The sequence below is a fragment of the Siniperca chuatsi genome, linkage group LG10 (assembly GCF_020085105.1).
Source record: "Siniperca chuatsi isolate FFG_IHB_CAS linkage group LG10, ASM2008510v1, whole genome shotgun sequence".
Taxonomy (NCBI): domain Eukaryota; kingdom Metazoa; phylum Chordata; class Actinopteri; order Centrarchiformes; family Sinipercidae; genus Siniperca; species Siniperca chuatsi.
The window spans coordinates 15,973,737-15,999,156 of NC_058051.1; the positions used below are offsets into that span (position 1 = coordinate 15,973,737).

Genomic DNA, 25,420 nt, shown 5'->3' on the forward strand with positions numbered 1-25,420 from the left:
ATGAAGTCACACTTACTGTCTCTGCCAGAAGCATTGTTTTTACTGCTCGTTCTTCACACTTTTTGTAAAGCAGGACAAGGTCAACAAACTGTGGGTTAACTCAATACTCAGAAAACAGACTGTATCTTTTCATGCTGGCTTCCCCTTCCTTACATTACAATAACAGTTATTGTTCTGGGTTATTTCATGGATGTGTATGTACAGTGCAGAATGTTAGATGTATAGCTGCTTTAACCACAACAGTTTGACTGTGTTTGGAGTGAATAAACTCCCAGTCAGCTCCAAGCTTTTGTGCTTTCCTCTGCATCCTCTTCCTGTCCTGTTTGGACATCATTTAATCCTCTCTGCCTGTTGATGCAGTTGCCAGTCAAGAACCAGCCATATATGGGGAAATGCCCTTTTCTCTCTCTCCTTTTCTCCCTCTCTCTTTTTGTAAATGTATTGCCCTCCATCATATTAGACATCCCCTCCACATTTCACATTAGAAGGTCAACCACGGTAACAGAGCTATTTTATTTTTTTTAAATTTGTGTGCACTTCTCATAGCTGGCCAGGAGCCATGAAAACCTGTAGGTTAAACTGGAGTAGACACATCACAACAAACCATTTCTTTGCACATAAAGCCTGTGAAAGCCTGTTGAATGAGCTCCCATAAAATGGATTTATTCAGACACATGCCTGTTTTTACTGTGAAGAAAAAAATGACAGGGTCTTGTTGAGGTGTGAACACAACCACACTTTAAGTAATGAAAACAGGGTGGGTAAGAGTGATAAAAGCTAACTTTGATCCTCCAGGCTCTCAGGGGAATAACCCATTTTAAATCAGTAAATACTTCATCTTCTCTAAAGAATGAGGCAAGCGATTCTGTAAAATCATAATTGCCGCCAATAAAAATAAAAGTGTGGCTATATTTGGCAAAAATCACCTTGAAAACAGCTGTTGTAAAGAAAGACAATGGGTGCAGCTACCTTTTATGTGAGAAACATATTTCTTGTGTGAAACAAACTCCCAAAATAAACTCCTAGCTGCTTTGACAGACAGAAAGTATTTTAAAAAAAATCACCTGGTTGAAGGGAGAGAAAGAGAGAAAAGTGAAACAAAGAAAATAATTTTGTGTTTTGAAAAGGCATGATAAATTGTCTGGCTCGTTTTTCTTCTGCTTCCTCTGTTTATAAAGTATGATGCTCCAGTGCTCTCCGCTAACACAGACACTGGAGTTGGTTGTGTAAGTTGGTTGGGGCCAGATGCCTCCCGGTGTCTTGGAATGAGCTTAGTAGCAGCCTCGGCAGTCATCAGGTCTGCTGAGGGGTCTTGAGGTAAGCAATGCAGACACATTGCTCAGTGTAGTAAAGCTAAACCACCAGGTCTGATTTATGCTGATTTTGGTCAAGGCTGGGGGGCTCCGTCATTCTTTAGAGCCACTAGATGCACTCCTTGGCTGACCCTGAATTGATTTGAATAGGGAAGTTCACCTTTTTTCCTGTCCCTGTGACAGTTACACAGAGGGCTCATTTATTTCCCTTATACCCCATTACAGCCACAGGCCTGGCAGGAAGCTCTGCCCTACTGTAATAAAGAAGTGACCTTGAGTTCAGACATCAACTTCAATTCAGCTTGGAAACCATGAGCATCAGGACATTCAGCATAAACACACTCACACTGACACACACACACCACATGATTACAAAAAAGCAGTGACCTACCCTATAGACCATCTATCATATGCTCTGACACGATGGTTGGTGTGATAACAGCTACTGTGAGGTCTTCTATCCTCAGGAAACAAGAGTCACAGGGAAATTCTCTGCAATGATGGATCTAATTTTAGTGAGTGTCTGTGCCAGTAAATTTTCCATTTATTGGAGGACATTCATTATTTAGCTGTTGTAATGTACACTAATGGCTGATCAGAAAGTATAATGCACAATGAAAGTGTGTTTGGCGTTTCCCATCAATATGAAAGGCTGGACGGATCTGAAGTCTGGCCCTTTCAGGAGAGAAGAATCATCCTCTGACCTATTAGCTTCCTGACAGGAAGAGGAAAATACATGAACACCCCAGAGGGTTTGGGAGAAGTTCATCTATTTCCTGATATAACAAAGTGAGACACGGGACGTTGTTGCTGTAGCCTTTCATTTGGCAGAGAATCAAAGTGGAGGCTTGTGTCTGGAGAACAAATTCACAGTGGCGTGCTGAAAGCACAAACACCCTGGCTGCACAGAGGAAAGGTGAGGCTTCTCCTTCGACCCAGACGAGTACTCCTGAGACACCTTGAAACTATCCCAGTATTGTCCTGCAGACTCGCATATCACTGCTCTCTCATGAAAGAAGGATGTGCTGAACCGGCTCAGAATGAGTTTACGGCATTTAAAAAAACACACCATTATTTTGAGGAACATCTAGTCTGAAATGAATAGTTTGACCAGATACAGTAAATTCTAATCTTATTTTATACACACAGAAAGTTATCAGATCTACTGTACGTACAGTAGCTTATATAATCATACTTTTTTTTTAAAAAGTCATAACATTACTATCTTAAGTCTATCATGCAGCTGAGGGGCATAATACATTACTCTTAACGCAGAAAAATGTGATATAAAAACTGTACATGAACAGAAGACAGTAACAGGAAATGAAATATCTATATACTATATATATGTATATTTTTGTTTATACAACAATAAATAAAAAAAGAACACATGGCTCATGGTGTGATATATCATATCCAATGATTGCTGCTCTGGTAGTAGCTCTGTCTAAGAATAACATGGCTGATATCATTCAAGGAAGAATCCAGTGAGGGAGGCCCCCCTACAAATGTCTACTGACGTTACAGGCACTTGGTTAGACTGGGAGAATTTTCTCTTGATGTGAAGTTTTTCTTGAACTGACAGGCAGTCGACATGATGTGCAGTAGTTTCTCTTTCCACTTAATATCAATTATCTGTTGAAGCTTTGTAATATCTCTGCTATTAAGACCTGAATTGATTCTACTGTCGCGCTTTAAAAAATCTTTGGTTTCCTTGTTTTCTACTACACATGTCGGACCATTACAATTGTATGATTTACATTCAACATTTATCTTACACTTAATGTTATAACATCTATTGTGCCTTACATTTTCAATAAATAATGTAATAATGTACATGGAATGCTGTTGAATGTTTCTTATTTGTTTCCTTCCTGTGTCTGTTCATGTTAATGTTCATGTTCTTGTTTCATACTTTCAGAAGAGCATGACAGGAAGGTAATTTTGTGTACCTCATATGCTGTGTTTGCACAAAATACAATCACATAATTGTGTCCCGGTTGATTGCGGAAACCTGGATTGTTCATTTGTATTCTTCTAGGCCTGACCCTCCTCCTGTCTGTGTTAACCCACGGTATTCCACTTCTTTGTGGGGCACTGTCTTGATTCTATTGCACCGTCCTCATGAGTGAATCTCTTCCATCCAAATCACTATTGTTCTTTGGATCCAGATTTCTCCTGAGCAACTATGAATTCAGCCTCAAGCATCTGTCTCTAATCCACTTTCTTTGATTTAAGTTTGTTCACATTATTAGATTTCAACTACAGACTTCTCAGGACCGCTCCTGCAGCTGTAACATCCATGTCATCCCCTGTCTGTTCTCAGTCCAACAGCAGTATCGCTTTCTCTTGCTGTGTGTATGTGGCTCTCTCTCTATTTCCCTCAGCCTGCTGCTTTGTTTTCTCTACACCCATAGCTTTGTCTGCTGCTTTGTGCATTAGGCGTGCTGTAAAGCCATAAATGCAGTGATCCACCCTTTGCATTCCTGTGGCTCTGCTCTGTCTGAGCAAGGCAAGACTTTTTCCTCATTTCTCATATTCAATCAATGCACAGGGTCCTACTCAACTGCAGCTGAGGTGAAAATCTCTACTTTCAAGGCCATTTTGCATTGCAGATGCTCTCACTGTACAGTATATTCCACAGTGCCCTCATAAAATGGTAGTGTTGACATCTTTAATAACGCTCTTCCTCATTACTGGGGTGGAGAAGACAGGTGATTACAGACAGAGGTCCTGTTGACAGTACAGCTGTCCTTTGTTGTTGGAAACATCTGGTAGAGGTCAGTGCTCTCCGTTCTCATGCTGCGACGCTGAAGGTGGTGGTGGCGGCAGAGTTGTGTGGAACAACACGTCCTTGCAACGGACCCGTGTGCACCCATGCATGTCTTTTCAAACATGTCTCTGTGTGTCTGTTTCTGTGTCATCGGTCTCTGTCAGTACAGGCTGTCCTTGGTGGTGGAGGTGTGCGTGGTGGTGGAGTCGTCAGGCAGGGAGCCCCGGCGACCAGGTCGCGACCGACAGTGCAGCAGGTTCTGAAGCTCTCGGGACACGCTGCTGGAGAAAGCTGTGTAGATCCACGGGTTGGTGCACGAGTTCAGACTGGCTAGCAGCATCAGGATAGTGAAGGCCACTCCTGCAGAGGACACACGCACACACACACACACAAAACAAGTGCATAAAGACATGCAAATGCAGGGACAAGTACGTATACACGAATAAAAATGTGAATTTTCACATGTACAGTTTGTGAGCTAGAGTATTCTTCCAACTGGGGACAGATGATCAATGTGTACATCAAATTGTTCTCTTCTCTCTTAAGAAACAAACATAAATATCTACAACACCATTCAGGATTTTTGTTTTTCATTTAATTTCCTTCAGGAATAGGACTGCAAATATCCCAGAGAGACAAAATCCTACATATTTCCTTTTTCATTTTTTTCACTGCTAATAATAAGTCTTTTATGTAATAACTAAAACATGCTGATTTCACTGTGGCCAATTGAGGACAATAGATAAGGACAAACTGATTTTAGAATATGAAGCTGATAATAATCAGCTGTGTGTGTGTGTGTGTGTGTGTGGATCTGCCTGCTAGTAAGGACTCATTCATATGTATGCATAGTTATATCTGCATGTGAGTACACTTTGTATATGCATGTGCGCTTGTGTGCGTGTGTGTATGTGTGAAAGCTTACGTGCCTTGTTCCATGCGTCTGCTTGTGATTTCGACTATGTGTGTGAGCTGCTGGCACTGATCATTGGTGATGAAATGTCAACATCTGGTCACGTTGCAAAATCAGCAGGGGATACAAACAGGTTATTTACTGGCCTATGATGTTTGTCTTTAGCTTCAGATCAAAGGACTCCCATTCAGTCCATACTATCAGCCACAACTTAAGGCTACACTAGCCTTGCTTGCTCCGTGACCAGCTGCCAGTGAAGACATCAACAGATGCTGTTTGACTGCCAAAAAGTACAGAGGCCAGAGATGTCATCCAGGGGTTTCTGGTTGTGGGTCAAAATAAACATTGTTTTTGAACTTGTCTTTCACTAACTGTTACCACATCTGAGCCGGAGCTAGGTGTCCTTGGAATAATGAGCGAGATCATGTTTAGATTCCCTAAGATGGACAACAGCATTCATCAGAGGTTGCTGTTGTAAACCAGACCCAATCATTTAGCTTTTGCTTTTGGCTGCCTATAGTGCAAAACAGATAACAGTTTGCACATTTAGGGTAATTAAATGGATAAACTGGCCTAAAGATGATCAGTCCATCTGAGAAAAACAACTTAAGTGATTCACTGGCAATGATTATAACCCAGATGTCTGTTTTTGTTGGGTGAATTGCATACATAGGTGAATGTTTGAACTGTCTGAAATCCGGCTGGTATCCTGGATAAGCAGTACCCATAAACCATGTATGTGACTGACCTTGGTTTGGAGGGTTGGGGTCCCAGGCCGCCCAAAGCTGGACGATGAAGAAAGGCGACCAGCAGATAGTATAGACCAGCACAATGACCAGGGTCATTCTCACTGTCTTGGACATGGCTTTAGTGATGCTTGGAGGCGGAGTGGCTGGACGGTGAGGGGGGGCATAGTCAAGGGAGCAGCGGGGTGAGCCTGAGGCCAGCTCGTAGGACGTGTAGGACTCCTGGCAATCTGAGCTGTTCAGTGTTTGCTGTTGTGTAGACGATGTTGTTGTTGTCACATGTTCACCACAGCAACTGTTATACTGAATAGCGGATGGTACATAGTCGTAACACTCGCCCCCTTGGCTGTTATGGGTGTTATTGTGAGGGTTGTTATTCATACCCTTTAAGAGCTGTCCTCCTCTCCCATCCCTGCCCCCTCCTCCAGACGCCCGTCTCCCCCTCTCCCTGGCCCGCTCATCCTCCTTCTTAAAGCGATGGAAGCGGAAGAAGATTTCATTCTTCTTCAACTCAGCCATCCCCATCCTCTCTGACTTCAGGTAAATGTTATTGTGAATCTCTCGGAAGATTCTTATCTGAAAAATAAGAATATTTTCAAGAATTAGCAAAGTTTAGTATGAGGGTAACAAGACACTCCATCATTCAAAGACCTAAGGTTTAAGTTTTATGACTGGCATGTGCCAGATTCAGATGCTTGTCTTTGCTCTTTGCAGACAATCTTGTTTGCATTTCTGCTTTAACAGTGACAGGAAATTTTAAATGAAAGAGAGCGTATGTGTTGGCCTTCACTGTCAGCTAAAAACCAGTGTCAGACATTTTATACAATACCGCTATTCCTCCACTCTGTTACAATCAGGAAAGCTACTATAAAATTTTATTGCAGCAAAATGATTCTTCACACTCTCCTGAGAAACAAAAACAACAATTTTAAATCTAATCTTAAATTTGATTCATACTTGTAGCTATTTTTACTTAATGTTTGTAAGTGCTAACCGTTGCTCTTCTGCCACCTTTTACATTTAAAAACAGCTTTATGAGTGCACGGATTTAGACACTGCACTCCAATCCACAACACCATACAGTATATACCGGTAAAGTGCGTGGTACTTAATCAGCTGAGTTAGCTGAAACTTTCAGAATGACTTCCTTCTGCAGAAACTACATCATACTTCTGAAGAAGTGTCTAAAGAGGCCTCTCGAATTGAAATCCAATAATGAAAAAAGGTCAGGGATTCTATGTTTGGCTGAGATCTAGTACATTCCACTTCCTGGCAGGAGGTTCTCACAGTGGGCAGATTTTCTGAGCAGCCGCCTCAGCAGTGGTCCTCCAAGTGTTGCGTTAATTAGGGGAAATAGCTAGACCCTGGAAATATCTTTCCTTAAATAGAGCAGCAGAGCTGATGGGAGGCAGCCCAGAATGCCTATCCACCATGGGATGCTACATAACACCAACCACAGTCCCCCACAGGGTTATCGAACAATGCATGCCAAATGCACCCTCCATGAAAACAAAACAGAATTTCATTCATGCCACACGCTTCATTATTGGATGATGTTACCTACAGCATGCAATCCTAGTCAATGGTCTTTGTGGATGGTGCAGAGATTAAGAGTCTAGCCAGTACAACCAGTATTACCTGACAGATGGTAATGATGAGGGCGGGCAGGAGGAAGACAGCCACAGTCATCCAGGTGACGTAGGCCTTCAGCCCCCATGGCTCAGCAAAGTGACCCCAGCACTCATACTCTCCAGGAGCAACTTCTGAGCGAGAGAAGATGAACACCTGACAGACCGAGCAAAAGGAGGGTGGTCAGCACACCCACAGACATGACTGTCAGTTTCCTCTTCCATTAGCTGAACTGCAAAGACCTCATCGAGCTAAAAATAGACCAACCTTTCTACTGTAGAAATCAGGGTGTGAATGCCAGCTGAGCTCTCATTTCCTATTTCACCATGTGTTTTTTGTGTGTAAGTGTGTGTGAGGTTCTGTTGCATGTGTGTTCACCCCTCCCTACCTGTGGTATGCTGAGAATTAGCGCCAAGCCCCAGGCCACCATGACAGGGGTGTTCCAGCGGGACATGGCTCCCCCACGGTAGGCCTGCAATGGGCAGCAGATGGCATGGTGCCGGTCTACTGTCATGGCAACTATCATGTAGGAGGAAGCAAACATGCCCACAATCTGCAAGTACTTGATAGACCGGCAGAGAAAGTCAGGCCCCTGAAACTTCTCTGTGATATCCCATATTAGCTGGGGAAGAACCTGGACACAGATAAAAAAAGAAACAGTTATTTATGAGTGGTTCCTAGTATGGTGGAGAATTTTTTCTAGTTTGGCCCTTAGAAATGTAGAAGAGAAACACTGAAGAACAAGTCTGGTGATATTCTATATTTCTCTTGTTGTCAACAAATCCCCTGAAAATACCAAAACCAACAATGAATTGATCAGGCTAACAAGTATTGCCTGTGTAGCCCAAGCTTGATACAGCTTTTCTCTCTGTGCAGTAGACCTCCATTGTTGTCCAAAAAACATTTTAAAAACACTGGGTGACATGTTCCTTAATTACCATGAACATGGGCACTGTAGTTTATTTTGACTCAGGCCCACATACACCGTCCTGCTGCCGTAAACACTTTCTAGAGCACCAGATGTGTGTTAATTCGCAGCTTAAAATAGTCCCCAACTTTTTACTCCTGTTTAAGAAACATGCCCAGCTGTTTTAGGAAATCACAGAGTCTTTTTAAGAAATTAAACAACATGTTTGTGTGCGATTTTTAAAGATTTACATCTTCAACAGGAACCAGTGAGCTTGGGGGTAAGAGCCACAGACAGAGTGGGAAAGTCACAAAGTATTGAGAGACGTACTAACAAATTGTTGGTTTTGGTTTTTATTGGATTTGTTGACAATAAGAAAAATATATAATAACACCAGCCTTGTCCTTTAAAGGTCTTATATTTTTGCTATGGACAAGAACTGTCACATACAGGTGTGACTAGCTGAAATGCCTCACAGTTCAATACAGTAGCAATGAATTCAATGCTATTTTTACCCTGTCAGAATGGCTATTTTTGCATCCATAGTTTAGGTTTATTTTAGCGTTGCTAAGCAATTCAGACAGTATACCACCAATCACATAAATACTATAAACCACAGTTACAAAATCAGCTACACAAGTAAGTCCAACTAAGTTAAAGAGCAATTTGCAATATATGTAATCTTAAACACGTTACAACCATCTTACTACTCACTAAAAGGCCAGGTGCTGCTACCTGAATTAATGGTGCATGAGTCATAAACAAATTGGAATAATGTGGCAAGAAGAAAAGTCTAATAATTGAATTGTAATCATTTGAGGAGAATCTTTAAGTGCTGAACCTTCATCAGGAGTCTTGTTTTGACATTTTCCACATGATGAATGCTTCAACAAACTGACTGGGCTATTGTATATAATTGAAAAGATTATCTGTTTTGCCTACTCTCATACATTCCTGTAATGGTCTCAAGTAACTCGTGAACTGACCTGAAAGAGGGCCACCACCATGTCAGCCACACACAGGTTGACCATGAACACGTGCATCGGTGCATTGTGCTTCCTCCTCCTCAGCAGCACCCACAGCACAAAACTATTCCCAAGGGTGGTAAGAGCCAGCACTGTCGCGAGAACTGCAATCTCTGCCCGGGCAAGGCCCAGGTCCCTCACCCTGGGCTGGGGCATGGTGTGAGGCGTGGTGGTGGAATCATTCTCAGGAAAGATCCCGAAGAAGGATCCCCCACTGTGAGAACTATTGAGGGAGTTCAGTTCAGAGACAAACAAAGAAGAGGAAGAGAAGTTGTTCCTTCCTGTGGTGACCAGAGATGAGAGGGCTAACCCATCCCAGTCCGTTTCCACACTGATGCTTTCCATTCCTGAAAGACAAACAAAGTGTTAAAGTGGGAAAGCCAGTCAAATCTGTTGTTGCTTGTAGTTTGTTTAAACGATGCCCTGCGCAAAATGGTCACCAGGAGTCAAACTGGTGCAGGGTCATAAGACTGCCTACGCTCAGATTGGAACCAAGAGCAGATTTTTATCAACAAACAATTTACTTGTTCTGTATTATCACAATATTAGTATCATGTCCTGTCTCTTTATTTAATTTTCAAATATGTCAGCTGAGTATTTTTCTACTTGATGCAAAGATTAATCACAGGGGCTCTTTGTTTTTCATGCATCTGTTACACTTTCACATCGTACACTATAAATAGCTTCTTTTATGCAATTTTATGAGAGACTGTACCAATCATGCTGCCATGTGAATATTGTTGTGTTTTTGGTGCTGTCTCCAATCTTTTAATAAGTCTTCAGTATGTCTGTTTGTCCATCTCTCAAAGCTTCCAGTTCTGTTTGACGCAAGTCCAGCAAGGTTTATTTTCTTTTTAATATTTTCTCAAGGTTGATTTGACAGCTTCCCCCTCTATCCCACCACTCTTATCCCTTCACCTCCGCTCTCATAATCGCTCTCATCCCATGCTTACCCCCATACATTCCTGTTCCCCCCTGTTTTTGTTCCCCCCCTCTCTAATTTTCTCTCATACACCCAGGCATTCTTTCTCTTTCCCCAGTCACACTCTCTCCTGATCTCAATAAATTTTACGTTTATTTTTCTTTGCTTTTCTTTTGCTCTTTAATAAATGTCTCAAAAGAACAGAAAGTTGATAGGAATGAGATGACCATTTAAGAAAGTCGTGGGATGCTGGGAGCAGCCTTGGTAGAATAAACTGCATGTAGAAGAAAGTCTTGGAGAAAAAATGAAGGAAGATAGAAGAAGAGTGATGAAGACAGTGTGGAGAAAGGGCAATAAAGGAAAAAACAGACCAGAAAAGGTAAAAGAACAGAGTTGTGGAAAGGGGGTGATAAGATAAGGAAAGAGTAGGTGGCCAAATATAGCTTTAAAGAGGGCTATGTGCTGTTACTTGTGTGTGTTGATTGACACCATATTGATGTATTATTTTGACTAATGTGCAAAGAGTGATTATGTATACAAATGTTACACTGACTGGGTTCTTGAAAATTTTCCACTTCTAAAAATAGGAGGAAAACTGCAGTGATAGTATTGTGCAACTGAGTGTGATTAACAAACATTACAAGGTTGTTCTCACTACTCCTGAGACCTAATGGCCAATTTGCTGGTAATAGCTGAACATATTGACAAGCATTACATGCTGGCTTTGCCAAAGGAATATACTCAGATAAATGCATGATAAGCAAAGCTAGCTGGCCCTCTCCGCCCAGCATGAAGGTAGAGACGTAAGTGAAAGGAAGAGAATTAAGCGGAACAATTTCTCAGACGACAACTCTTTGGTTTGAGTGAATCCCTGCTGCCACACCAGGCGACTGCAACACTGCTATAAAGGGCTAAACCAAACTTCCTCTAAATCTGCATTGGTTTAGTGAGTTTCTAGAATTCTGCTTAAATATTGGCCCTGACCAAAGGTCCTTCGGATCAAAGCTAGTGTTATTCTTTCTCATTATCTGTTCATAATTTTTTTCTTTTTCAAGTTTTTTTTAAATTAGGGGTTTAGACAACAAGGCCTTTTTAATCAGGAATCTCCTGGCCTCTCTTTGTCAGGACCTGAGGAGTCTTGTGCCCCTCTCTGTAATTACAGTATAATTCATGAGAGGATTCTTTGTGCTGCTGCAGCTCTTTATACCCCCATATAATCTCATTTTGTATATTTGCCCATGTGACTCATTTCTGATGTGAAATCCCTTTTTCAAGTATGCCTCTGTGAAGATACGGTGTAATGACTTAGGGAGGTGCTATAATACCTGTGTGACTAAAGAAATGAATCCACAGTATTACAGTCATACCAAACTAATATTCCCAAATTGTATTTAATAAAATGAAATAACAGGTAGGAAGAGACATCTGTAATGATGATCATATATTGGAAAGTGTGTGAGGCATTTCCTCCTGAATGGATTCACAAAGGATTGCTCCATTTCTAAGTCTTGTTCTGATCAATTCTGAATTTGCCCCTGTTTTCCTGAACTCCTGAAGGACACAAAGTATTTTCTCAAAATATGCTCATGTCTCATCTGCATGGCTTCTGCATCTATGAAATCAAGATGGATTGTCTTCAAATTGGTCAATGGCTCAACTCCAGGAGACCCACGCATAGCTCAAAACTTCTGGCACTGATGCGTCCTGTCCTCTGAGGAAATTCCTTAAACTAAGGGTACATAGACAATTTAAACATGTCTGCAGAACTGTGCTGGATGTGGTTTATTGTATTCCTTTACATACCCTGTCTCTGAAAATGTATTCTGCTTTGCCCTCTCTTTAATAACACAAGCAGAGAACAGCATTCCCATCCGTCTGATCGACTTAATGTTAAGCACAAATTATTCCATCTCTCTGTGCTGGATGGACTGTAGACACTACTTTTATTAGTAGGATCAGTACGTTGCTTCCTTCTTTTACTTTAAAGCTTTCACTATGATTAATGATTGAGTCAATTCCTCTCTTGCTTTCCTCTCCAAATGCAAACCGGTGTGCAACCATCCATTTTCATGTCCTCTCCATCCTATACCGCTTTCCTGCACACAAGTCTACAGTGCCTCAGGGATGACAGAAACAGATAATTAAAGTGCGCAAGAAAACATTATAGCTACCAACCATTCACATCTTTCAACATCTCAGTCCTCTTTTCTTGCTGTTCACACATGTTTTGGTCATTCCCTTCGACAAACTACGTCATGTTCCAGCTATGCTGAGATCCAAATACTATCTGTCTGTGCCAAAGTCCTCTTAAACCATAAGCATGTTAAGTACCAAATGTCTTAAAGAGACACATTTCTGGGATGAGATAATAATCACTACAGTGTTATTTGGTCAAAATGACTTTTTCGGCCATTTTGTCAATAATGTTAAAATATTCAAAATAATCCAAGCTTAGAGGATACTTTGGTCATGAATCTGATGCAATATAAGCATATACTGTATAATGTAAACATTGCCAGTGAATAGAACTAATAGACTCGTCAACTGGAAGGTTGTCTGCAAATGTTAGCATCCTATTCATTATGTATAGTTGCCATTTTTATGGATTATTTGCAAATGCATGCTATACCATTATACAGTTAAAAAAGTGCCTTTTTTACAGTCCCAAACTGCCATTATTTTTCATTATTTTCTGTATTATATGAAAATTAATGAGCAAACTTGAAACTTGTATTGCATAATCTGAAAAGTGAAAATCAAGTCTATTAAGTCAGTGTTGCGTGGTAATGCTGTTTGAGCACAGCTTGATTTGAAGCCTGCACCTCTCAATAATGTAACTTTGATGAAAACCAAACCTCCTGTCCTTACTTTCTACTGTGTTTTGATGACAAAATATTGCCAGTGTCTAGTTCTGTCTTGCCATCTCTTGCATGGCAGGGAAACACATTTCTCCCCCTCCTTCATGCACAGAGCACCTAATTTGTATTTAAAGACACTAACAGTGAGGATGAACCTGGTTGGCAGATTTAAAGTTAATCAAGATGAAATAATGGTGGCAGCAGTGGCAGACAAACAGGTGCTTAAGGCTTTAGGTGCAATAATCTATACATAATGAAAGATCCATCTCTTGCCTGTCTGTTTTGTGTGTGCATGTCAGTCCCTTGATTAGTTCGCTTTGACCAGGTTTGACCCAGTCTGATTAATGAGCACCTCTCTGTCCTCATTAGCAGCCCAGTGTACACTCAAACAACCTGCCACTAATTTCCCCCTCTTTCTATTTTTCCCCTCACCTGTTTTTTTCCTTTAATTTTTCACATTCATCCACCCACTCTATCTCTCTCCACCTGTCCTAACCAGTCCACCTTCTCTTGTCATTCAGGATCAAAACTGCAGAGGAAACAGTTTCTGATATGCTTACTAATTTTGTTTGATTATAATAACCATCCTCATCAATAGACTTTGGCAGCAGGAAACAGGATTAAAATGGGCTGACCCAATCTGCACCTAAACCGACTGAAAATAAATATATGAATCAATCATTAGATCACACCATGTGATATACTTAAGCTTTGGTATTCTATGCTGATTTTCTGGGTATGGCAAGAGACTTTATTTACATACCAATCAATAGATTCTTACACAATAAAGGTCTGGATGAGTCATGTGGTGCCACACGCTGGACTGTGCAGCATTTCATCTGCATAATAAAGCAGATATGACCTTGCTTTCTTCTTTAAGCCCCACATATCAGTAAAGTAGATCCCCATTGGCACTTTCACATTCAGCCTGGAATCACCATCTGAATGAGTTGGTTCAATGACAGGTGGATACTCTGTATATATTTATGTATTTCAATTTGTGGAGGCACCTGCTGTACTCATTAAGATCCTTTTTTTCACAGCTCTGTATCCATGATTTATTCCTCTCTTTCAGTGTGTGTCACTCAGATTCTAGTCTTCACTGCAGACTGCAGTCCATGTGAGAAATAAAAGTAAACACTGTTCTTTTGTTGTCTCGCCCAAACAACCCATTAAATGTTAATCATGCGGGACCACACTTCATTGCACACACTGATACAGTCATTACTTGCCCACATTTCAGATGTGTGTGTGTGTGTGCTGCGGCGTTCCTTGAGTTTTGTAATCGCAAACATCGCCATGAGCTTATTTCTATAACACACTGACCAGTGGACAGAACTCACTACGTCTAGTGAAGAAGGTCCAGTCCCCTTATCAGCACTGATAAAGCCTGTTCATAAGACCACTGACTGTTTTTCTTGTTATGTATCATTAACCAGCACACTGCCAAAAAGCATGTACCCTAAACAAAACAGGACCTTTTTCACGTCACACAACTGATATAAAATTCAGAGTATTCCCCTGAAGAATGGAAACTGGGCCGCAGTGTTACCACATCAGCTAAAACAGGCCTGGAAGTTTGTAGTTGATATGGTCAGATCCGTGCCACATGATGAAATGAACACGATGAAATGATTCCCTGTTAGAGACCAGATTAAATTGACCATGAAAATAACAGTAATGATGATGATGATGATTTTTCCTGATGGAGAGTACAATCAAGGAAGTCATTTTGTATATATTACAGATTGTGCCAACATAAAAGAAGAAGGAAAGTGTATGATTAATGGAAAAACCCTTTTAAAGCACTTTGGTTGATACAAACAGCTTCCTGCTTGCACACACACAAAAATGATCCTGCCAAATAGTGATTTGTTGATTCAACTGACAAGCTAGAGAGATTTCTTTAATTGTTTAATTGCCATTACACTAGTGGAAACTGACAAGACAAACTGCTGCGATGGTAGAGATACAGGCTTTTGCTGAGAATTAAAGTCTGTAATTTTGCTATGATCATTGCTTCACTGTGAAGAGAAACTTTTCATTTCCATTTATATATTAAGTAATTAGTTGTTCTATTATACAAATCTTTTAAAAGTCAAGCAATAAATCAATGAACTTTGTGTACCATAACAACAACACACAGCTGGTCTCGAACCACATATCTCCTTTTTATCATCTAAAGACATTTGATTTGCCTTTTAAAATGTGGTCAGGACACACACGCACACACACACAAAGGAACAGACACACAAACACACACATAAAAGAAGAGCACCCCAAGGTGAGTATACATTTTGTCACCACTCACCTTATTGTCAGTGCATGGTAAGCTTTCTCACGCGTCCTTTTCTCTCGGTGTGTTTTTCTCTCGTCTCAGTGACTAAGGAACAAAGCATTAAGAGCTGTCACCATTACAATCCATTAACATTACATGCTAGAGCAGATCACATTAACAACCTGACAGTTCCCTTGAGCTTTTAATCCAAAGAAAAACTTGCAGACTTGAGGACCACATGCATTTTCAATTAGGCTCTGCCATAAAATATTTCCAATCAAGCATAGCCATCTATGCCGGACATACTGTATATGTTAACATATATTACATATGCTGAAATCAGGACTGACAGGCATGGTAAATACATACTGTAAGTATCACTACTTCATCAAAAGCTTTATGTATAATGTGGTAAACTATAAATTGAAGGTGATTTTCAATCATTTGAAATAAACAGATGACAACGTTCAGAAATGTTTTATGTAAAAATCATATATCTGTGTATATGCTATATAAGCTTCTTTTCATGTCAGTAATTGTTGAACAAAGTATCTGGCACATTTTACAAATATACCTAATGTATAATCAATACATTAATTCACTGCAGTCATAGATACACTTTCCAAAACAGGTGTACTGTTATAGTACTGTTTGTAAAAAAATATTTGTTTTGTTTTCCTCTTGTTCAGTATCATTGATTATTAAATGACACAGTTGTTTTTTGTTCTTTAAGATTTGTTTTTAGGAAAACAAGGCCTACCACTGTTATGCTGACAGTATAAATGTTATACTAATCAAAAGAGTAAGATTAATGATACTGATGATGTCAACACAGCTCTGTGTATGAATGAACAGTAAAAATAATAAAAAATAAATTGTAAAATACTGAATACAGAGCTTGAGTTCCATATGTGCATCTTGTGCGGGCGTTGGATATTGTAGATGTACAGAGAGATGACCTAGATTGGTCACTATACAAATCCATTAACAAACAATGAGAACAAGTTTGAGTTCCTTCAGACCTCTCGGCTGTAAAGTGTTTTTAGTGATTAGGGAGAATTATTGGAAGATTATAATTAGAAGTCTTTGTACTAATATCAGTATAAATATCACTATTAATATTAGTAATCAAATCAATCACCACAGAGTAAAAAAAAAGTCACTTACTTATGACTCACATCAGTGGTGCAGCTGTGGTGACAAGAAGCTGTCAGAAATTCACCCAAAAACATTGACATCTTCAGCTGTCTATCCAAGTCCCTCCACTTAGCGTAATATCAGCTGGCTTCTAAATAATTTAGGGAGGACGCAAAAAAAATGTCAGTGTGTCTTCATCAACGGCAGGTAGTTTTTCTTTTAATTCTGTCAGTGTGACTACGAAGTTCTGCAAGGTCTGTGCAAGCCCTTTGTGTGCCTGCTGACTGTGTTGTCCTTGCTGTGTTGGAGTTCACAAGTGTATGTCAGAGTAATCCATTTGATGGCCGTGTGTGTCCCGGCTCCTTGTGCGTCACGTTATGCTCTTGCAATGTGCTGTGCCTCCAGCACCACCAGCAGAAATGAATCTGAGCTCCGTATGCTCTTACCTACCCCTCCCTCCCCCCACTATCCCCTCCTCCTGGGTCAACCAGCCTGTCCTCTAGGGCTGAGGGTGGAGCGTGCAGCCAGGAGTGGAGGGAGGGTGTTATACATAAGTGTATGAGAGAGAGAGAGAGAGAGAGAGAGAGAGAGAGAGAGAGAGAGAGAGAGAGAGAGAGAGAGAGTGTGTGTGTGTGAGATAGAGAGAGAGAGCGGTAGGTGGACAGTGAGACAGAGTATTGGGTTTATCTGCAAGTGCATGTGGTGTATGTGTGTGTGTGCATGTATATGTGCAAACTTGTTTTGAAGTTAATGTTTTTGTTTGTGTGTGTGTAGGAATGTGACTAAGAGAGAGCAAGGGGTAGACAAAGAAGCACCTCCCCTCATTGTAATGATTTATGCCTGGTGTAAGTCATTGATACACGCCACTCACGTTTTTATTCAAAGCTCTCCCCTGTTTTGCGCTCTCTTGCCTTCCATCTCCTTTGTTGCTGGTGGACAAGAGCCGATGCACTTCCACCTATCCAGGAATGCCGATTGGCTGAGTCAGCTGGGCCAAGAGCAGGTCACGGCCCTTGGTGAACACACAGAGCAGGGAAGGTTAGTCCAAAAGGGGAAAAACTAGCTGTCTCTAAGGTTTAATGTCAAGGCTCTCTCTCTCTCTCTCTCTCTCTCTCTCTCACACACACACACACACACACACACACACACACACTATGGTAAGGAAATACAGTTGGCATGCATGCAAACACTCACAGGTGTACACAATGAGTGAATTCATAAATTCAAGCACACACACGCATATTCTTATGCACAAACTTACACACAAAAGTCCAACCAAACAGGCAACTGGTGGTGATGTACCCAAATTCATTTTGACAAGTAAATTGCAGCTTCCTCTTACTTTTCCCTAAAAGCTGCAGTTAACAAGGAAACTGTAGTTCATTGACATTTTACAAGTATTATATCATTCTGTGGCCCCCAGCAGCACACACACAGAGACAAACACACAGACAGACAGCATGCTATACCCATGGGGCACTCTTTGTCTGTCTAGCCCAAAGCCATTGATCCCTGGCCAGCAGACACTGGCTTGTCCCATGATGTCAGAAAACCTGGCCGTTTTCCTCCAGCGGTGCAGCCAGGTTCACATCAGATGTCTCCCTCAGTCTAACCATTCTGTCCTGCCGCTGAGGAGGTGGGGCTGTGAGATCCCTGAGAATCACTCTAATATGATTATCCTGGATCCTCTGGTCTTAGAGGACGGTAAAGCAGTAAAATTAGTCCACATTCCACTTTGTTCGTTTAACAGCAACACTGACACACAAACTGATGAGCAAGAGAAGAGGGATGGAGCTGCAGCAAAGAGAAAAGGTGTTAGTTGGACAATGAAATTACCTTGAATGTGTGACAGAGAGATAATTAATGGTTTGCTCAGATTTTGTATGAGTTTTAAAGTTAGGAAAAGGCACGCTTGTAGAAAAAGACGCCCTGTGTGAAATATTTTATTTGGGAACACCCACATCACATTACTATTACCTATCATCAGGTAGAGCATCTTTTGAACATCATGTTCAATCATAGAGCAGCACTAAAGTTTAAAAGGAGTGTTGAGACCTTTATTTATCTCAATCTATGACAACCTTTTCCTCTGAGATTTCTGGCTGGACATTCTCCCACATGTTGGGGCTTATTTCCAGCTCCCAGTATCATGCCAGAAATAAAAATGACAGCTGTTCTGAGAGGGAGCCTCTTCTGCAAAGAAATTTCTATGACTCTTCTCAGGGACCTCTTTATTCGAACGCAGGTGCTGATAATTATAAAAAATCTTGCATTGAGGTCATATGAATCAGCTGTGTGGTCAATCAGGGGCCCACTTCTGACCGGGGAAGAGAAAGATGGAGACAGTCCTGGAATACACTGAACTGAATCCAAAAATAGTCACTTAATCAAGTTCACTTTTCAGTCCAAAGTGTTTGGCTTCATGTCTGACTCTGTCAGAGACCACAAACATGGTTACCAGCAACCTCAAGAGAGAGAGATATGAGGCTTAACTGAATGTTCACTCAGAGGGACAAAAAGTCCAACAGAGCCATTTGTCTTCCTTTAGGATGGCCTGAAATAGACCACAGCTTAGGTTAAGAAGTGCACAGAGTACAGAACAGCACCTGGTCTGACAAAGTTGGCACTGAAAAGTTAAGGAACATCTGAGGGAATCGTTAACTGTCAGCCAACCCATGAATAACAGAGTCAGATGAAGAATTTGGGATTCTTCTTGTGTGAATCCATAATGACCAGGAAAAGATACTGTTGGAGATTACTTTGCCAATAAAGTGCTGATTTATTTCTATCAAAGGCCCTATTGCTGTCATTATTCTTAGAGCTCTTTTCCATGAGATGCTACAAGCATGCATCACTTCTGTAAACCTCACTGAAAAAAATACATTCCACTTCCAGTTTGAGCATGAGTTAATGTTCTTATACAGAGCCACAGAGGTGAAAAAATAATTACTGTATACCGCAATAGAATAGTACTTCATTTATAGGGTTGGTTCACCTAAATCACACATAGTTTCAGTTTTATTTATACACGTTTTAACTATCCTATCTACCTATCCTGCTTCTCTGCCTCCAGCCCAGTGCAATGAAAGTGAAAGGAGATTTTGGTGTTCACAGCATTGAAAAACATCCATTTAAAGAAATCAATGTGAACATCTCTCTCTAGAAGCATTTCCCCTGTTGTTACTCTGGCTACAGGACTGCTGTAAACATGTGGGACTATTTCTTTAGATAGAAAGTAGTTCCACTGAAAACGGTTCACAGTGTGTTGTGACAAATTGCTGTTGATTTTTTTTTCATCTAATGTTCAATGCTGTGAGCATCACAAACAAAATTCCATTCACCTTCCTTATATTGAGGTGGCAGCAGAAATCTCAAGAGACAGATATCTCAAACAACAGGACAAATAAAACTGAAACTATTTAAATGGATAAATACCACCAGAGAGAACCCACCCTTTTATGTATCAGGCCTGTATTGAATGTAGTAATGAGTAGCTGAGTTGCATTGTGAGTAATGAAGGGCACCAGGTTTTAACAAGGACGAAGAATGTGTGGAATAAAAAAGACGATATCTCAGATTCTGCTGCTTTGATCCTTTAAATATGACCTTTGGTCCAACAGTGTTATAAGAGTGCAATGCTAAATCGGTGGAGTTCTGTTTTCAGCATCAGAAGTAAAAGTATTTGCTTGTGTTTGGATGATTTGTGATTTGTGTTCTCTCTGTTAAATTCGCTCTATTAATTTATTAATTTCTTCACTTTTTGCATTTTATTGTTTTCAATTCCTTTTAAAGTAAATGTGTACTGGTGGCTAGATTTTACTATCAATGCATCAATTTTTGTGAGCTAATCAAATGTTTTGCATGATACTAAACTCCATTTTACGAAGTAACTACAGCTGAGAGATCAATGTGGTGAAGTAAAAACACTTTTATTAATGAGACATTTTGGCAGGACACAATGCTGTTGTCAGGACCAAGGTTGTGGTCTCTGAGTCTTAAATGCTTGTTTACTTTATGCTCATTTCAAAAGACAGATTGTCCATGACATAATCTGTTTATGAAATTTCAGAGCATTAAGCGTGGATTGGTGAATTAATTCATCATATAATAGCAAGCTCTGCATATGGTCACAGTATGATAGCCATTACCACTTTTCATAGAGGAATACAACTATTATCTCTGTGTGCTTTGTCATTCTAATAGCTGTAGAAGACGATAGAAAGATGAAAAAGCTGAATGGCAGACCTGTGATTCTCGCTGCCAAGTTGGATGTTAATGGAGGCTTGTGAAGACAGATCTGATCCACTGGCCCTCACAGACACGGATGGTTCACACAGGAATGTCAAATAGATATGAGAAAAGAAGTTACACCAAACACTGCTGTATGAACATGATCTAAACCTTTGGCTAACTAACTACTAAACTGCATATTTTGTGCACATCTACATGTGGAAGAAGAAGAGAGATAACTGGTGAGAGAACGAAGCCAGGAATAAAAGTATGTAGACATGTGGAATGCCATATTCTGAGCCAATCAGGAGGATCGGGATCTGCCCGATCCAGGCATTTTAAATGGATTAATGAATATTGTTTTTTTCTGATCCTTTGTTTATTTGCTCCGGACATACCAGCTGTCAAAGTCTCTCTCCTTTAAAAAACTTGAACTGTTTCTGAAACACAGACCATTGTGAGCTTATTTTTGCCTCTATTCCAGCAACACTTTGCTTGTGGCCATGCCTCTTAAGTGCTGCAATTTATTGAAAACTGCATTTCAACTTTGATGTCTTTAATTTATGAAGTGAGCTGAAACTTTCCTGCCACAAGAATTTCGCACGGACACCCCTCTCTCCACAGACATATAAAATAGTGCAGCACATAATAATAGAGGAAACCATCAAGTTTTGATGCAGGCTATATGTTTTCTTAATACAGAACCAATCGGCAGTCAAAAATATTAAAAATGCTTTACCAATTTGCAGTGTACACTGTGCAGCTGTAACATGTAGAGGAAAAAACAAAACAAAATTAAATATCATATCGGACTGAAATCAGTATAGCCATTAGGATTTAGGCAAAACATGGATCAGGACATTCCTAATTTGACAGCATATGTGCAGTATCTCTATTTACAGTATGCGTACCACACAGGGGTCCTGAGAACTGGCCTCTTCTGCAGAAGGATCTGGGGTACATATGTATTTTCTGCAGGGTCAGGGTAACTGTCAAGAATTCAAACCTGTTTTTTTTCTCATCTTAATCATCTGTTTCTTCTCCTCTTTGTGGGCCCTCTCTTGATTTATTGGTCTGTTTTTTCTGCTCAATCTGTCAGAGCCCCCTTATTGCTAGAAGGCAATGATGGATTTTCTGTGTGCACAGCAAACATACAAAAGGCTCAGATAAGGGAAAGATAAACAACAAAGCAAATATATTGACAGAAAAGAGGAGACAACAGAAAAAAAGACCTGCCAGAGAAGAGGCACAAAAGAGAGGAAGGAAAAAAACTGAAGAACAGACAAGACGGTTAAACAATGGGGGAACAATTCTGATTTTAACTCAGCATGATGATGCTTTTGAAATGTTTTGTTTTGATCCACTAATAAGAGCAGTGTCTAAGGATGTGCCATTTGAACCGTCAATCAGGGGAGGCTGCAACAAAAACAAACTTTGAAAGCCATCTGCCCGGGAGTATTTTCCTCCCTCCTTTCCTCTGCACACACGGCCAGAGGATCTGTCCATCCATTCTGCCCGATCATGCATCTCTTCTGTGGCAAACAAAATGGTTGAGAACGGGAAAAACCGGATGGGCTGTAATTCAAGCGTAAAAGATGGATAGAATTGGCAGTGAAATGGTAGATATCTGCATCCTGGAAAAAGAAATACAGACACCATGAGGAGAAACAATTAGAGGGATTAAGCGAAAAGGAAGATAGCAGGGTAAATTAGGGGAGGGGGAAACTATCTGTCAGTGTTTAGTGAAGAGAAAGCCAAAGACATGGGAACACCAGTGACGTCACAGTGGAATAAAGTGCACGGTTCAGGAGCATTGTGCCTGTGGAGCACTGAACGTGATCGTCCAGAAAAAACAGACTGTAAGCACAATGTGATGGTTGTGGGAGGCGGTGTGGTCGTGTGTGTACACAGCGCGTGTACATGACTGAGCAGCGCAGTGTGCCACATGTTTCCATACAGATGGAAGTTTGTTTAGAATAGCATGAGTGTGAGAAGTAAGTATGCAGATGGAGATGCAGATGTGGTGAATAGCACTCTGTGCGCTTCGGGGGTCTCTGGGATAAACTGGAGTCGAGAAGTTTTTGCCCTCCAAATATCTTCCACTTTCTCAATGTCAGCCAACATCCCTACTGGATCTAGACTCACGACCTGCAGTGTGTGTGTGTGTGTGTGCAGGCAGCAGAGGATAGAGGATGCAGTATCCATAACTGCATATTGCATCTTTATGTATATTATCTATGCATGTAGTCATCCATGGGTCAAGGTGGATCAGTTTCTCTGTATATGTATGCATCTGAATGTATATAAATGACACTCACACATGAGTGCATGCACATTTTTCAGGCCCCCAGACCCCCAGAGGCCCCAAAATCCCTTGGTTTAGTCCTGTGTTGTTATTATTATTGCGTTATTATAGGACCATAATAGACTTTATAAAAGTGTCTAAGGATATAGGGTGACTTAAGTTGTGTTAACTTTCAGCATTTTTATTCTGTCATTTACTGTTTAAAGGAATAATTAAGGTAACACAATCCAACTACCTGCCCCTCTAAAGCTCACTAATTAACATGTCAAATCTGGTTTGTTTAATCCACACAAAAACTGAAGCTACTCAACTCAACTTTTTACGAGGTTGTGTGCCAGACTATTTCTCCTATTTCTGTCAAGTATATGACCATGTGTAAAACAACAAATTGTTGTTTATACACTTTAGTTTTTGTATAGATTAAACAAACCAGATTTAACATGTTAATTATTGATCTTTAGAGGTGCAGGTAGTTGGATTGTGTTACCTTTGGACAGCGCCAGACTAGCTGTTTCCCCCTGTTTCCAGTCTTTATGCTAAGCTAAGCTAACCAGATGCTGGCTGTAAAGTCACAGTACATTTAACAGACAAATATGACAGTGGTATCAATCTTCTCTTCTAACTCTCTGTAAGAAAGCAAATATGCGTATTTCCCAAAAAGTTCCCCCTGTTTCCAGACTTTATGCTAAGATAAGTTAGCTGGCTGCTGGCAGTATTTTCATATTCAATGGACAGACATGACAGTGGTATCAATCTTCTCATCTAACTCTCCATCATAAAGCGAATAAGGGTATTCCCTGAAATGTCACACTTGTGCTTTAACGTAATTCAGTTTAATTTTTCGTTGTATAACGTTGCATGATACATGTCCCATGCTCTATTGAATCTGTATATTTGTTTTGTACATATTTTACATGTATATGTATACACATGTGTACATTGTTGTATTACAGAACAAACCTAAACCAAACTATTACCCAATCTTGAGGCTCTGTCTTGTGGCATCTTGTTTTAAGACTTTTTAGTTGATGTTCTGCTTACATGATGCATATTAATATATAAATTCATCTTTGATCACATTACCACAAACACACAGCAAACCTGGGGTCAGGTGATATTCCAGCAAAGGAGTAATTGTTGGCTTCTGGTGCTCTAGGCAAAATATAATAAAGCTGCCATGTGTAGTCAGCCGTATGCTCTGTATTTGATTGATACTTGGAGGTGAAAGGGAGGGTACATACACAATGCATAGAGGGTGGGGAGGTAGGGAGTCAATAGGAGCCCATTAGCTAAGTTTTGTGGTGAGACCGCCTATGATAGGTTACATGTGTACCTGCAAAAAATCTGCAGTGCAGATTTTTAACATCATCAGGAACAGTAGTGAGAAGAATGGCAGTTGAGTAGAGAAAACCACAAAATGAGCTGCAGCTATTTGTTTAGACAGATCTCCCTGAATCCTGGAACATCCCTCTGTAAACCCCAAAAGATGGACTGAGTTAGACAGTGTTACACAAACTGGAAGAGACGGATGAAGAGTTGTGGCTGGAAAAAAACAAAAAAACATTGACAATAGAGATATATCAATTCCACTTGGAAAAATAAAGGAGTCAGAGAAAGAGGAATCCTGAAGAGAAAAGCAAGCCTTCCACCCAAGTGTTTTAGTAAATGAAAGCAACATAAACAATATCAAGGCAAAGTAAATCCAGGTTGGAAATCATCTCTAGATGTTTCACCTAATGAGGATTGAAGGTGGAAGATGGATTGTAGCCCAAATGTGGACACACACACATACAAACACACACTTTCACCTTCAAGGAGTTGTGCTTTCTATCAAAATGAGCATTTGTTTATGCCATATCAAGAAACCAGTGTTCCACTGTGGAAAAGGAACAGTTGAAATCCAAGGTGTGTGTGTGTTTGAGAGATATGCGCACATTTGTGTGCATGTGCATATTTGCATGTATGTATGCGCTGGTCCATGCACTCTCAAGAATGCGTGCTTCCACATACCTACTTATCATGTGCAGTTCCGTGTGCATGAGAGTGCTGACATCATAGTGTTAATGATGATTATGATGATGGTGTTTATTTATCTGCAGAGGTGGAAAAAGGTAGACGGGGGTTGAATGAGTGCAGTGTCAGGGGCTGCAGAGAGCAGAGCACGAGCCAGGAAGAGAGAGGGACCGAGGAAGATGGAGAGTGGGGAAGAGGGGTGAATAGTTCTCTGTGTGGGGAGTGAGAGAAAAGAGAGAGCCTCTTGTGGTATGTTTACATGTCAGTGTAGTTCCTCGTCTGATTGATCGTATCTGTGTGTTTGTGTGTCAGCGTGTGTGTGTGCCTGTGTTACCAAATGGGTTTCCACATTGAAATATTTGGCTTACTCA

General features: G+C 40.6%; 1 protein-coding gene across 2 annotated transcripts; it reads right to left on the reverse strand.

The window, feature by feature from the left end:
• Window positions 1–494: 494 nt before the first annotated feature.
• LOC122882999 (vasopressin V2 receptor-like) lies at window positions 495–16,928 on the reverse strand. 2 transcript variants are annotated; one of them, XM_044211017.1, is made up of 7 exons: window positions 16,543–16,928; window positions 15,398–15,469; window positions 9,268–9,653; window positions 7,763–8,008; window positions 7,384–7,530; window positions 5,748–6,321; window positions 495–4,446 (listed from the first exon to the last, which is right to left on the reverse strand). In XM_044211017.1, the coding sequence occupies exons 3-7, from the start codon at window positions 9,649–9,651 to the stop codon at window positions 4,247–4,249; spliced, it is 1,551 nt and encodes a 516-aa protein (XP_044066952.1). In that variant the 5' UTR covers window positions 9,652–9,653; window positions 15,398–15,469; window positions 16,543–16,928; the 3' UTR covers window positions 495–4,246. The 2 variants fall into 2 exon arrangements, with proteins under 2 accessions (XP_044066952.1, XP_044066951.1); XM_044211016.1 differs by having other exon boundaries at window positions 16,532–16,928.
• Between the last annotated feature and the right edge of the window lie 8,492 nt (window positions 16,929–25,420).